Below are 13,832 nucleotides of genomic sequence, written 5' to 3' on the forward strand. Positions count from 1 at the left end.
TGAGTAATAGACATGCACATACACTTTCAGTCCAGGCGACCTAATGAAAATATGTACATCTTTTGTTTCAACGTACGTAACTATCAGAGAAATTAAATGGAGACATGTCCATTTGTTGTATGAACACAATTTCTCAATTCTCTTCCAGCGATCCGGCCTTGAGCATTCCGTCCCAACCCACTACTGATTCCAGTTTGCACACTCAGGCAGCAGTGAGCGCATACTCCACTCCAACGCCCTCATACCAAGCATCCACTTCTCCCAATTCCTCTCATCTCGATTCAATTTCTGCAACATCCTCCTACCTCGGCATCACGACTCCAATACTCTCCAGTCTTGACCCCAACACCCAAACAAGGAGCTATATAGCCTCAGATTCTGGCCAACCTGCCTGCACTGAACCCTCCAAGACTGAACACAGCCCTGGAAGTCCCCAGTTGCAGCACCGGACATGTATCCTAACCTCTACTGACAGTCCTGTGTTTGAGAAGCACCCAATTGCTTTTCGGGAAGGTTCCATTATGGGTCAGAAAGTATCACCAGTTAATGGCTTTGAGACAGGTATACTGGGGTTCAGTGACAGTCCCATCCTTGGACGCAATCAGCCTCAGGCAAGTCAGAGTAGCCAAGTACTCTTCCGCCAGGCCTCTATTGGGCAACAGGCTCATCAAAGTCCGATCCTCAGCAGACAGCCGTCCCTGGGACAACCTATTCCAAGCAGTCCAGTGCTCAGCAGACATCCATCTATTTCCCAATCCCATGGAAGTCCAGTATTGGGCCGTCACCCATCAGTGTCGCAGGTGTCTCAAAGGAGCCCGAGTTTAGACGGACACCCTACGCACAGCGGCTATACCACGCCAGATGAGCGGCATGGAAACCTGTCCAGACAGAGCAGTTCCTCAGGCTACCAAGGACCACCTACACCCTCCTTCCCTGTTTCCCCTGCAGTTTACCAGGATGCAGGAATGATGGGGATGGGAGTTGGGTTCCGACAGGGGAGTGCAACGCCTGGTTTTCAACCTCAGCTTCCAGAAAAGAGGCGCATGTCGAGTGGCGACAGACCAAACGGATCACTGTCATATAGCTCATTGAATGGAAAGATCATGTCACCAATGAGTGGAGGAAGCAATCCCAGCTACTTCCACACCCTTTCAGACTTCTCACGCTTCAATATGCCTGGTAAGGACCTACAGTATGTACTGTATGTTCTCTGAGCACACTACTTTCTCGTGACAGTCAGGTAACTTATACCCATAGCCATGATGTGTTCTCCTCAGAGGTGGTAATAGTACTCACAATCTGTACTTAAGTAGAACTAAAGATACTTGTGTGTTTATGAAAAAAAAAATCTGGTAAAAGTAGTAGTACTGGTTCAAATCCTAAACTGAAATGAAAGTAAAAAAGTACAGACTATGAAATGTACTTAAGTACCTTGCGTAAGTAAAAAGTAATGGAGAGATTTGTCAAATTAACTAGAAATGCAGAAAATTATTGATTTGCATGGTGATGCATATGTAAATAATTTTTTGTCAGAGCTATTGACGTTTGTTTTTTTATAACAGCACTTCGAAAGTCAAACTATTTGTGTTTCGCTGAAATCATCTTTAATTGCAGATGGAGGTCCTGAGAGCAGGCTGAATGTAAAGTTTGTCCAAGATACTTCAAAGTTCTGGTACAAGCCTGACATATCCAGAGAGCAAGGTAAGCGTCAATCCAGGTTATATATACCCAAAGTGTAACCCAAACAACTGTAAAACCTTCCACTATATTCTAGCAATTAATGTGCTGAGAGAAAGAGAACCTGGAGCCTTTGTTATCCGGGATAGCCACTCATTCAAGGGGGCTTATGGCTTGGCTATGAAGGTAGCCTCGCCTCCACCTTCAGTACATCAAAACAAGAAAGGTGAGCTGGGTTGCAAACAAAGCTGGTATGTGAGCTACTCTGATGTAGACAGTCAATTTTTATTAAGACAAATCTGTTTTTCTCTCTCTCTTTGGTTTTTGGTCTCATAGGTGACATCACCAATGAGCTGGTGAGGCATTTCCTGATTGAGAGCAGCCCTAAAGGAGTGAAACTGAAGGGTTGTCCCAATGAGCCATACTTTGGTTAGTGAGAACCAGCTAGCCTATTTCCTTTACAACATGTCTAGTAGTCAAACTAGTGTTTGTCTTCTTTCAGGCTGTCTGTCTGCTTTGGTCTACCAACATGCCATCACGCCACTGGCGCTGCCCTGCAAACTGCTCATCCCTACCACAGGTTTGTGCATTCCATTGGCGAGAGATGTTAAAGGGTACATTCATAATATTTTCAGGCCTTCTTTGAATCACTTTTTTAGGTTTTTTCTTATAACCACTCAATCACCAATTTGGGGGCTTCAACATGACCCAAAACACACCTTATTTTGCAGGCGTCTGTATTCTAATGAAAATGGTTATTTTATGAGGTCCTGAACTTGACCTCACACAAACCTCATTGAGGAGTGCCAAATTAGGCACCCCACACCAGTTCCACCGATTGACATCATAACAAAAGAATCATGCCTGGAAATGGACAGCCATTAGCCCATTTTGGTTTGAATCCACCATTTAGGAAAAATTTCCTCAGTAGCGCACTCTGGAAAATTAGAAAAAAAATCCCCGATCGACACGAAATTGGGTGGACATGTCTTCAGTAGGCGGCATGGTGGAAGAATGGTTAGCACATCTGCTTCCGGGGTTCAAATCCGGCCTCGCCTGTGTGGAGTTTGCATGTTCTCCCTTTGCCTGGGCGGGTTTTCTCTGGGTACTCTGTTTTTCTCCCACATCCCAAAAACATGCAAGGTAGGTTAAGTGAAGACTCTAAATTCCCTGTAGGTGTGAATGTGAGTGCGAATGGTTGTTTGTCAATATGTGCCCTGTGATTGGCTGGCGACCAGTTCAGGGTGTACCCCGCCTCTTGCCCGAAGTTTGCTGGGATAAACTCCACCATGCACACGACCCTAGTGAGGATAAGCGGTATGGAAAATGAATGGATGTCTACAGTATTATAACAGAATGCACAAAAAAAGCCTCAAAGACCCATACCAAGAAATTAACAGGAAGTCGCCAATACTGGTAAGAATCAGCCATTTCCGGCGAACTCCAGGGCTCGTACTTGGGGGAAAATCCTGAGAGGAAATTCGCCCAAATCAACCACAGTCGGAAGTAGCTATCCTCGGCAAATGGGCGACACAGAATCGCGAAACATTTTTTCATAGACAATGGCATGTTTGCTATACCATGGTATCAAAATTTGGGTGCTAATCGCTGCTTGCAGCTTTTGTTTTGCTTTTGTACTGTTGACCAAGAAAAAAAATGGAGGTCAAGTGGATTTAACCTAACTCTTCTCTTATATTAGATCTTCTTGAGGAAGAGCCAGAAGTTGTGAAAACAAATCCGCTGGCTGATCGACTGAAACAAGGAGCAGGTACATGACAGAAATCCACTTTTACACTTTTGTCATATCACGTTAAAAGGCAGTAATTGTTCATTCTGACTCACTCTGACAAGCCGACGTCCTTGTTATCCCAGTGCAGAGGGTCCCAGCCGAGTCCCATGGTAAAACGCTGTGCACTTTTAGTGCATTTGGAAACCTTCATCTGGAATGTGCATCCTATGTTTGCAGTTTGTACACTTTATGTGTGGAAATGACATCAAATAGTTCATGGTTCTGTTAAAATAACTTTCGATGTTGTCTCATAACATTAGTGTTCCGAGGCTTGTATAACAGGGGTTCTCAAACCTTTGGGGTCTGAAGACTGCTTACAGGGGAGTTTTTTTTCCAAGGAACCCCTCAAAATCTTATCGTCGATTAAACATAACTACAATGTGTACCCCAAAGAGAAAAGTTGTAATGTTAGGGCAAATGTACTTTTTTTTTTTTTTTGGGAGAACAAAGGAATATGAGAATAAATTTACAATTTTTTCAAGAAAAAAAAGTTGAAAACTTTGCAGGAATAATGATGAATAAATATTTTGTTACGATGAAAAGTCGTAATCTCAAGAGAATAAACACTGTTTTCCAGTTGGAGTATTATGATATTGAAACCAAAGTTTGAAGAAAGAAAGTCACATTTTAATAAGTGAATTTAAAAAATACAATTATTATCATCATCATGATTTTTATTTTTGAAAATAGGACCATACTGTCGAAAAAATACATACCATTTGTACTTGAAAACAGACCATATTCATGCTGAGATATCAGATTTATGTGATTACAGGTATATGTCCCTTATTTGCTTATTGGCCCAAAGCCAAGGTGTGGAGGAGTAATTGGTTTCAATGGTTTTTTTTCAATTCCAATATGTTTGTATGCACATTTTTTTTAAAATGATGCAACATGGTTTAGCTTATCTTGCGGACTCATGGGGACCCCAGTTTGAGAACCACTGTTGTATAACAGGCCAAATTCTCTTTTGTGGAATGATTTGAATGAATTTCCTTCTTCAAAAATGTCTGACCTCAGCCTTGTCCCAGAAAGCATGCACACTAATGAAAACCAAAAGTTGCATGGGATTATTGTTCTTACCTGAAGTCCTCAATGTGTATTTACTAACGGTTTGGAAAATCTCCTTTAAATCCTAGCATGCAACGTGCTCTACATTAACTCTGTGGATATGGAGTCACTGACGGGCCCCCAGGCCATTGCGAAGGCCATATCTGAGACACTGGCCGCCGCTGCTTCTCCATCTACTGCCACCGTTGTGCACTTCAAAGTGTCTTCGCAAGGCATCACACTGACTGACAACCAGAGGAAGTATGTTTAACTTCTGTTTCTTTCATTCTTACCAGACCTTCGCCACTGTAGAAACTTTCATTTGACTTGTCCATCCATCCATTTACTATTCAGTAAATTCTCGCCTAGTTGCAGTTCACTACTCATGAATCCACCCATTTGCATTTTTTTGTTTTTGTTTAAGCAGAACCCATCCATCCATCCATTTTCTGGTCCCCAGCCAATCGCAGGGCACATAGAAACAAACAACCATTCGCACTCACATTCACACCTACGAGGAATTTAGAGTCTTCACTTAACCTACCACACATGTTTTTGGGATGTGGGAGGAAACCAGAGTGCCCGGAGAAAACCCACGCAGGCACGGGGAGAACATGCAAAGTCCACACAGGCAGGTCAGGACCTGAACCCCGGTCCCAGAACTGTGAGGCAGATGTGCCAATCAGTCGGCCACTGTGCTGCCCAATGCAGAACCCATTCTTAGCTATTTGCTGAATAGCACTTATTTGCGGTTTGGTGCTTTCTGTAATGCCCTAAATTGCCATAAGGAGGCCCAAGCCCTGGCTGATCTTTGTATGTTGGGGAGGAGTGAAGTTTGACCTGGGTTGTTAGTGGCAGGTCCATAGAGTCTTTGCTGTATGTGTATATTTTTGTGCCGATGAGTAGCTATTAAAAACTGCATTTTTTTCCAAATCAAATAGTCTTTAAGTCATTGACTTTAAAGGGTAACATTGTAAAATGAGTTAGAAATCATATTAAATTCCCTATCTCCGGCAAATAGTGGTGGTTTACTGTACCGGTTGTCTAGTTCAAGGCCTCTCTCAGCAAAGGGTGCACTACACCCTGGCCTGGTTGCCATGCAGTTAGTCATGTGGCGATTGTGAATGGGAATTGCGCCTACCTCTTAACATGGATCAAGAATGTTGTACTGCTTTCAAAACATGGATTTTAAATACACTAAATATACCTGTATATACAGTACGTAATGTGTATTGTATCAAAAAGATAATTTATGAGGACAATTCCCAACTGTGCTATATTGTTGACAGTTTATTTAGACGTCCTGTTAAGTTGCAGGTGTTACGTTTCCCCTGAGAACAAATTATTATACAGGGTCGCAGGTTGGGAAACTGAAAAATAAAAACAAGTAAAAGTTCTTAACAAATGGGTTCTGACTGTTTTCTGGAAGAAATAAGGGAGAATAAAATTCACCCCAGCAATTCACTTATTCTATCAAAATGGTAGTTAAGTAGGAAAAATAATCAACCTCCTTGTACACACAAATTCAAAACGCCAACTGATGTTCCCTGAAGACATCCAAGCAATTGAGACGAAAACCAAATACCCTTCCACCGTCCTTTCCTTATTTACTGTACCTTCAGCTCGTCCGATTGTCACTAAGTGTGGGAGACGAACCCAGTTGTGCTCAATAGCTCCTGATCAGGTGCGTGAAGCAAGCTCCAATTAAGCGGTCTTTGGGACCAAAACACAGGGCCAGTGGACCCTTTTAAAGTTTATAAATTGAAGACAACAAAGCAGGATCAACCACCTCTAGGCTTATTTTACTTTTTTCTTTCTTTTCAATTATCTATATACTGTATTTTTATTTTAAATCATTTGTGGGGATTACTAAACAATCAGCGGGTCCCATGGACCCATTAACATTGAACCAAAATGAGTATCGTAATGTGTACCAAAGAAACGAACATAGCAGGACGGTCAAAACTGTCGAATCAATGCAGTGGCTCATCTGTTTTCATTCAGTAACATTGCACTTTTTGTTTTCAGGCTTTTCTTCCGGCGCCACTATCCTTGCAACACTGTCACATTCTGTGATATTGACCCTCAGGACAGAAAGTGAGTACAGATTCTAATTCTATTATAGTGATTGATACATTTTATAGTCAACAAGTGTAATGAATCACGTTATATCCACAGAGTGTTCCAAATTATTAGGCATATGCACAGAGGAACAAAAGTTCATTTTCCTAAATAGTCAACGAACATAAGAGCATCTATCTAGATTTATGGAACAAAATCACCACAATGACAAAGGCATTTTTTTCAAATCAAATTAAAATACAATTCCCAGTTCTCAATAGGGTTGAGGTCACGGGATGATGGTGGCTTCACTATCAGTTTTTCTCCATTCATACCCATGGCAGCTGAAACTTAAAACACTAACAGACTACTACTAAGTACTAAACAGAGAACATAATGCAAAAGCTTCCCCGAAAAACAAATGCACAAATGTTTATTAATTTGTATTGTTGTATAAAAGCATTTGATTAAAATCTTTACAGGTGGAACAAGCCAGAGGGGGGTACAGCCATGTAAGTGATAAACACAGATATTATTTCTATTCCAACAAATGCATTATCTTTCATTAACAGTCGATCCTAACAATCTGTCTTTCCAGGTTGTTTGGTTTCGTGGCACGCAAACAGGGAAGCACAACGGACAACGTGAGCCACCTCTTCGCTGAGATGGACCCCGAGCAGCCGGCCAGCGCGATTGTCAACTTTGTCACCAGGATGGTTACTTTGCAAAAGCGATGAGCACGTTCAAGCAAACCCTGGCACTTTTTCCCCCTCCCCCCCAAATGCCTTTGGTGACTTTTCCCCTCCTTTGAATGACGGACACTCCCTTTCTCTGTGGATACTTAGTGTTGTTTCTTGGCGTGTAAGCGCATTTTTGTGGCTGTGCGTGTGTGCGTGCTTCTTGCTTGTGCCTTTCTTTTGGGACGGACTCCAGAGTGAACCTGAGGAAGTGCAGAAAGGGGGCGTAGCTGGGCAGGACAATGGGATGGGAGGCACTTTGGGTCTCCCTGGAAGGGAAACGTTTGGACGGCGTGAGTGCAAAATGTTCATATGTAGTTTGTTTAGAACAAAAACCCAGCCATAACATGGGGGGAATGTAATTGTGGCCACTGTACTGTAGATAGAGTAAACCCCCATCAGTGTCAGGGTGAAAAAGCATGAGTAACCTACACCAAAAAAAAAATCAAACATTAAAGATACCACAAATTATGACATTTAATATAATTTTAAACCCACTGTACAACATTACACTTAAAGGTCCCGTATTTTGGCTATTTAGACCTCCATAGAGTGACTCTCTAACATGGACTTAGTATAAAAGTGCCAATTTCATTTTTAAAAAATTATCTTGGTTTTGTCATACGAGTGTCCAGAAAAGGCTCTTCTGACAGCTACTTCTGTTTGACCCAGTTTTGTATCCGCTTTGTCCATGTTTGGCTAAGACCACCCTCTTTCCTCTGATTGGTTGCCTCTGCGTAAAAGACCCACTTGTGAGAGCACACGTTTGTTATGTTGACAGCGCTAGAGCGGAGAGGTAGGCAGAGACCTTCGCTAGTGACATAGATAAGCTTGACAAATTCAAATGACCTGATTTCAGGCCTCTTGGCAGAAAAACATCTGGAACTCAGGAATGTGTGAACAATTTTAATTCATATTTCACATTTACTGAGGGACTATAGAGACAATATTACACCCCAAATATTAGAAAATGTTGGTCTGGCAAAATATATCCCCTTTAAACATATAGGGCTATAGTATAGAAGATTTGATTTCGGAAGAAATGCACCGGAAGTGCGTGTACATCTACATACCCTGAAGACTCTCCGTAACAACCCAGGCTAAACTTTGCTCCTCCCTAACATTCAGCCGTTTCAGAAAGAGCACAAAAAATGGAAATTCACCAATGTCCCCTCAAAGATTTTTCAGCGAATAGCTGGCAAAAGGTGAATTCTTATATTGCCAATAGCGAATATGTAGAGAATTACTGTATAGTGTGCACACAAATTGGTAATTTGGGGACATGAAAAAGACATAACATGCACATTACAAATTTGTGGCCACGCAGTTGCTATGTAGAGGCCGAGCTCAAAACAATATACAGGGATAGATATCTTTGTTGTCATTGTACAGGTACAATGTAATTTTGGCAGAGTAAGCCTGCAGATCTGTTTATAAATAGCAAAATGCACAAAATACATAGTATGAACAGTAAACAGTACTCTTTTGTGGCCACAATTATTTTCCCTCTCATGTCATTCCTGGGGTTCTATAGTTTTGTGTATTCGCAAGAAGAAAAAAGTCAAGTTGTGTGACCTTGGTGGATTGTAAATCTTAACTTTTTGAGGTCAACCAAAGAGTTTTTGTAAAAAAAAAAAACAACAACAAAAAAACAAGCAAACAAACAAAAAAGTAGTCAGGGCTTGCACAGCGGGTCAAGTTGGGAAGTGTTCTTTTGTAAAAACAAATATGGCTGCTGGATTGTTACATTCTGTATGTACTGATGATACTGTAGGTCAATGACGCACCATTGACTGCTCGCGAAAACAATGTTACAGGGGTGTTTTTTTGTTTTTGCTTTTTACAGCCTACTATGTGCTGTGTGTAAATACTTGGACTGTTGTTAGAAGACATACAGTATGGTGCCTGACTTTCTTTTATAAAACAGCTTTTTTTTATTAAAAAATAAAACCAAAACAAAAAAACAAATTAAAAAAACAGATCATTCAGCTAGGCTTTCTTAATTATCCCTAAACGAATGTGCAAAATTCTGATTACACACGTTGTGACCTGTTTAATATAGTAATACAGCTCAAGGCACATCAGTACTGCCCATAGAACTGAAAACTCAAAATCACACAAAAATGCAATTCATTCCTCACCATCTATTATTTTCACAATACACAAGGGTAAAAAAGTGTTTTCTATGTGTGTAAGTGGCTTTATAGAAAAGCACTGTGCCATTACACTGTTCTTTATTTTATCTTTTATTTTGTTTAAAATCTGTCTATAGTGCTGCACCAGCTGGTCAAACTATACATTCACACCTTACGCAAAACTAAGCTATATATAGATACATACAGATATAAATATATAAAGAAAACTTCCAGTGAAGATATTTATTTTTGCTTTGTTGCGTGATGCTCTCTTGTATACATGTATTATGTAAAAAGGTATGCAAAAAGAACACAGAAACAAGAACAGAATGCTTTTTAAAAAAAAATATAGTTAATTCAAATATTATAGGGTTTAAAGTGAGTGTATCACTGATTTATTTTCATAGTATAGTAAAACTGTTTTTTCCGCCATGTTTTGTGTGAGTCCAAAATTTGAATTATTGTAAAGAAAAGCCAACATAATCCATTGTCCAACTCGAGCGCTTAGTCGGAATTATGTTTCCACTTTATAGAAATAAGGAGAATATTACCATCAAAACAGTTTGGTCTAGTGATTCCCAACCTCGTTGCCACGGCACATTAGTGTGAAATGTCATTTCATTGGTCTGAAAATTATTTGTTTTATTTACTACCAATAATGTATCTATGTTCTACGCCAGTGACGTATAGTGACAGGCAGAAGAATGAAATGCTCTTCCCCGAGATGACAGAAGGTAAAAGTAACCTGTGAATACACCTGTTGCCATTCATACAACAGAGTAATAGGTTTGTATTCAATTTAACGGGCTCACATTTCACCATTAATCAGTAAATTTGCGATTATTTCAGCATATATACTTTTGGTGACATTTTGGTTCATTTGGTGGCGTGCCATGAGATTTTTTTTCTCATGTCATAATGTGCCTTGGCTCAATAAAGGTTGGGAAACACTCGTCAAGTCAGTGGTTGTTCTCTTGTGGCAGACAGGGATCATTACAAAAAGAACAAGGCGTATGTAATTTAAAATCTAATACAGTGTTTTAACTGTATCTATCTGAACCCAGAGAACCTAAAAAAAAAACATTTTGTTTCTGCTTTTGGATTTGGCAGTAAGATTGACATATACAGTACATATTCAATGCATGTTAGTTTTAAGGCCTGCACTGAATCCGGAATAATAGTAATTCAGCCATTGAAATTCTACAAAAAAAAAAAAAAAAGCTTGAGCACTTAAAAATGCATTTTTTCAAATACAATGGAAGCGGTATTTATTAACAGATTACTGCATGAAAGGTGTTATAACGGCATAAACAACATCATGGTCTTATGAGACATTTGTTACATTTCAATCATAACAAAGAAAACAGTATTCAGTAAATGCTTGCAAGTGCATGTTGAGAAAAGAGGAGTGGACTGGACAAGAATGTATGCCGTCCCTTTGGCCAGATGAAGACGCCCACCCACCCCATCAGTCCATGTTGGACTGCAGAGAATCACTGAGCTCCAATGTTTGTATAGAGAGCATTGTCATATTTGGTTTGCTACATTGTATGTATGGCTTTCACTATTTCTGATGGAAAAATACAAATAAAAAGCAGTTCCAAAAAAAAAAAAAAAAAAAAAGTGTTTGCCTCCTTTACAAAAAAAAAACATCTCATGTATAGTTGGCGAATTTACTACAAGTGCTTAACCCTTGACCCGCTCTCAAAGAAAATCCTTTTTTGACATATTTTTCAATATTTATTCTGCACCTAAAAATATTTGTATTGTTATTCTGCCCTCTTTTTTACTGTAAAACAGTTTAGTTTTCTTTCTTTTTTTGAGGGGGGGGGGGGGGGTGTCAATGAAAGTAAATGCTGATTATTAAATCCTTCTTTTAGGTTGTTTGTCAGAACAACATCTATTTTCTGTGTCCATTTCATCATGGGGCTTTATTAATCCCCAAAAGTACATTTGAATTTATTATTATTATTATTAACATTAAAATAGGTCAATTTGACCCGGAATGCGACAGGTTTAACTGCATGTTACTGTAATAACACATTTCCTCCTCATGATGTCACTGTTTCCCTTTAATACACGCCACAGACGCATCATTGCCAAACATGTCTTAACTCTTGATTTGACCTAACCAATAATTTTCTACCTTTACTGAATGGTCAGGAATTAAGTCTTGCAAGATTAAGTCATTATGTTTTTATTGCTTTCCCCTAATACTCTTGCAAAGACACATTCGCTTGACAGTGTAAGTTATTAAAATGCTTATAATATTGAATTTACATTGTAATACTTATAGCTTAAAACATATCCTTTAGTTTAGGGGGACAAATAACACATGAGTCCTTTGTAATTCTTCCTGCGTGGAAGTTTCCAGTGGTTTCCAGGCCCCTCACACCACTGAATAGGGTTGTGACTTAAAACGGTTCTCCACAGGGGTCCTGATGACTAAAATGTGTTGTGGGGTGGGGGGATTAGATGGTCTATTTTGGGGTGGAGAGGGTGCGTGACAAGGGTGTAATCCTTTTAATCTGCGTGTGCTTCTGGTTTCTGTTTTGCCTCCTAGTGTTTCGCCTTCTTTATGGCTGTGATTTTGACACCTTTTTTTTCATAACATAGACATCTGACCTTGCCCTCTTGGACAGTAAGTGGATGACCTAAGCAGGGGGGACATGGTGGTGGTGGAGGGGTTTGGAGGGCAGGGCAGTCGCGACAGGCATGTTTACTGCATTACCTCTTTGTCTAAACATCATTATTACATGATGATGTAATGTGTGCAGAAACCTTGTCTCCTGCTGAGAGAATATGTGCACGTGACATACTGATTTTTAAAGTAAACCCCCACCTATTCACGTTTTTTTTTAAACTCTTTCTGTAATGCTTTAAATGCCAAAAGGTGGTGCCAAAGCCCTGACTAACAGGAAAGTAGTAAACGGTCAAGGAAGTATGTTAAAGTCTTATGTACAGTACTTTGTTGCAGCTGCAGTTATTCTTAAAGTGCTATATAAATAACAGTTGAGTTGAGTCAAATACATCTTGGCTGTTCTAAGATCCTGGTATGTTCAACCTTGGCATGGTTTTTAAAATGGATTTTTACGGACTTGGTCTTGTCACGGTCTCGGCTTGTCTCGGTCTTGGTCTTGGTCTTGAATGAGTCTCAACTCCCAAATGTCTTGGTGAGTTCTTGATCTGTAGCAAATTGCCTCTATTTTTTGGAACACTTAAGTGAAATTGCGGCACAGTGGTTTGGAACTACTTTTCTAATCATTAAAAAAGTGCTTAACTACGTATGGGAATCTCTGCACTGCTAAAGCAAGTTATCAGAGCTATAGCTCCCACTGTGGGCCAAGAAAAACAAAAGACATGATTGTGACATCATTTGTCCTGCATCACTTGATGGCGTCACTCACTGTGCTCAACAAAGCACATGGCGGGCAGCCAAATGGTTCTCTTAGCTAACGCTAATCTGTACAGTTTCACAGTCTCCACAAACACCACGAAAAGATTTGTTGTAAGTCACTGTAATTAAAGTAGCCACTGGTAGGGCTGGGGCATATGGCAATTTTTTTTTTTTAAATAAAATACAAAAATAAAAATCCCAATTTATTTTTTAATATCGCCCGATCTCGATTATTTAAAGCATGTCTACTGAAAACTAAAGAACCTAAAGATCAGTTCAACATTTTATAAACATGTTTTGCTAACAAGACTCCTTATGGTCAAAATTTAAAACAGTAACTCCAACATTATATTAGCATACTAAGCAAATAAGGCAAATAAAATATGTATACGTATAGCAAAATATAAGAACAATTTTCAATCAACAGTGAAAACAAATGCAGAAAAATACAAAAAAAACATTGCAGTAGTTTACAGTCCTGAATAATTTTTTTATACAAAGGCATGCAAGATAAAGGTATACAAGATATAAAATGAACAAACTGTCCCCTTGGAGATAATGAAGACACCTTGGATTGTAAACACTATCATTCTCCAGTTATGATACTACATACCCTGTTAACATTAATGCTACTTTGAAATGTGCATCGTCTTTAATAACAATACAGATGAGCAAGTTCTGTCATGTTAGAAACCACTTGAACAATGACAGCACGATAGCACATACGTTGCAGCACGTACAGTACGTGTGTTGGTAGCACACAGTGACAGGCTGTGACGACTCCGCTTACATTTTTCATGATTTCCACATATTGCTTTTCCACAGTTGGGTGGTACGTCTTCAAATAAAGAAACAGGTTCATTGTGTTACCCCTTTTTGAGGCCATTAACATACCTTGCACTATTTAATAGCATTGCCCCACGTCGCTTTGGCTATACATTGAGTGTGTTCTCTGGTTAAAATAGTTAATAAAATATATATATATA

At 39.6% G+C, this 13,832-nt stretch overlaps 1 protein-coding gene across 26 annotated transcripts in view; it reads left to right on the top strand.

Moving 5' to 3' along the window:
• Positions 1-10,399, top strand: part of tns1b (tensin 1b) — a 171,590-nt gene extending 161,191 nt beyond the window's left edge. For 20 of the 26 annotated variants that reach the window (XM_061792451.1, XM_061792475.1, XM_061792449.1 and 17 more), the window contains 11 exons: positions 149-1,179; positions 1,615-1,701; positions 1,775-1,903; positions 2,014-2,106; positions 2,180-2,257; positions 3,377-3,445; positions 3,529-3,576; positions 4,606-4,777; positions 6,545-6,613; positions 7,060-7,089; positions 7,176-10,399. In XM_061792451.1, coding sequence (XP_061648435.1) covers positions 149-1,179; positions 1,615-1,701; positions 1,775-1,903; positions 2,014-2,106; positions 2,180-2,257; positions 3,377-3,445; positions 3,529-3,576; positions 4,606-4,777; positions 6,545-6,613; positions 7,060-7,089; positions 7,176-7,314 — 1,945 coding nt within the window. In that variant the 3' untranslated portion in view covers positions 7,315-10,399. Of the gene's footprint in view, positions 1-148; positions 1,180-1,614; positions 1,702-1,774; positions 1,904-2,013; positions 2,107-2,179; positions 2,258-3,376; positions 3,446-3,528; positions 3,577-4,605; positions 4,778-6,544; positions 6,614-7,059; positions 7,090-7,175 lie in introns of those variants that run through there. The other 6 variants (XM_061792453.1, XM_061792474.1, XM_061792473.1 and 3 more) reach the window with 3 other exon arrangements.
• Positions 10,400-13,832: the final 3,433 nt, after the last annotated feature.

The sequence above is a fragment of the Phyllopteryx taeniolatus genome, chromosome 12 (genome assembly GCF_024500385.1).
Source record: "Phyllopteryx taeniolatus isolate TA_2022b chromosome 12, UOR_Ptae_1.2, whole genome shotgun sequence".
NCBI lineage: Eukaryota > Metazoa > Chordata > Actinopteri > Syngnathiformes > Syngnathidae > Phyllopteryx > Phyllopteryx taeniolatus.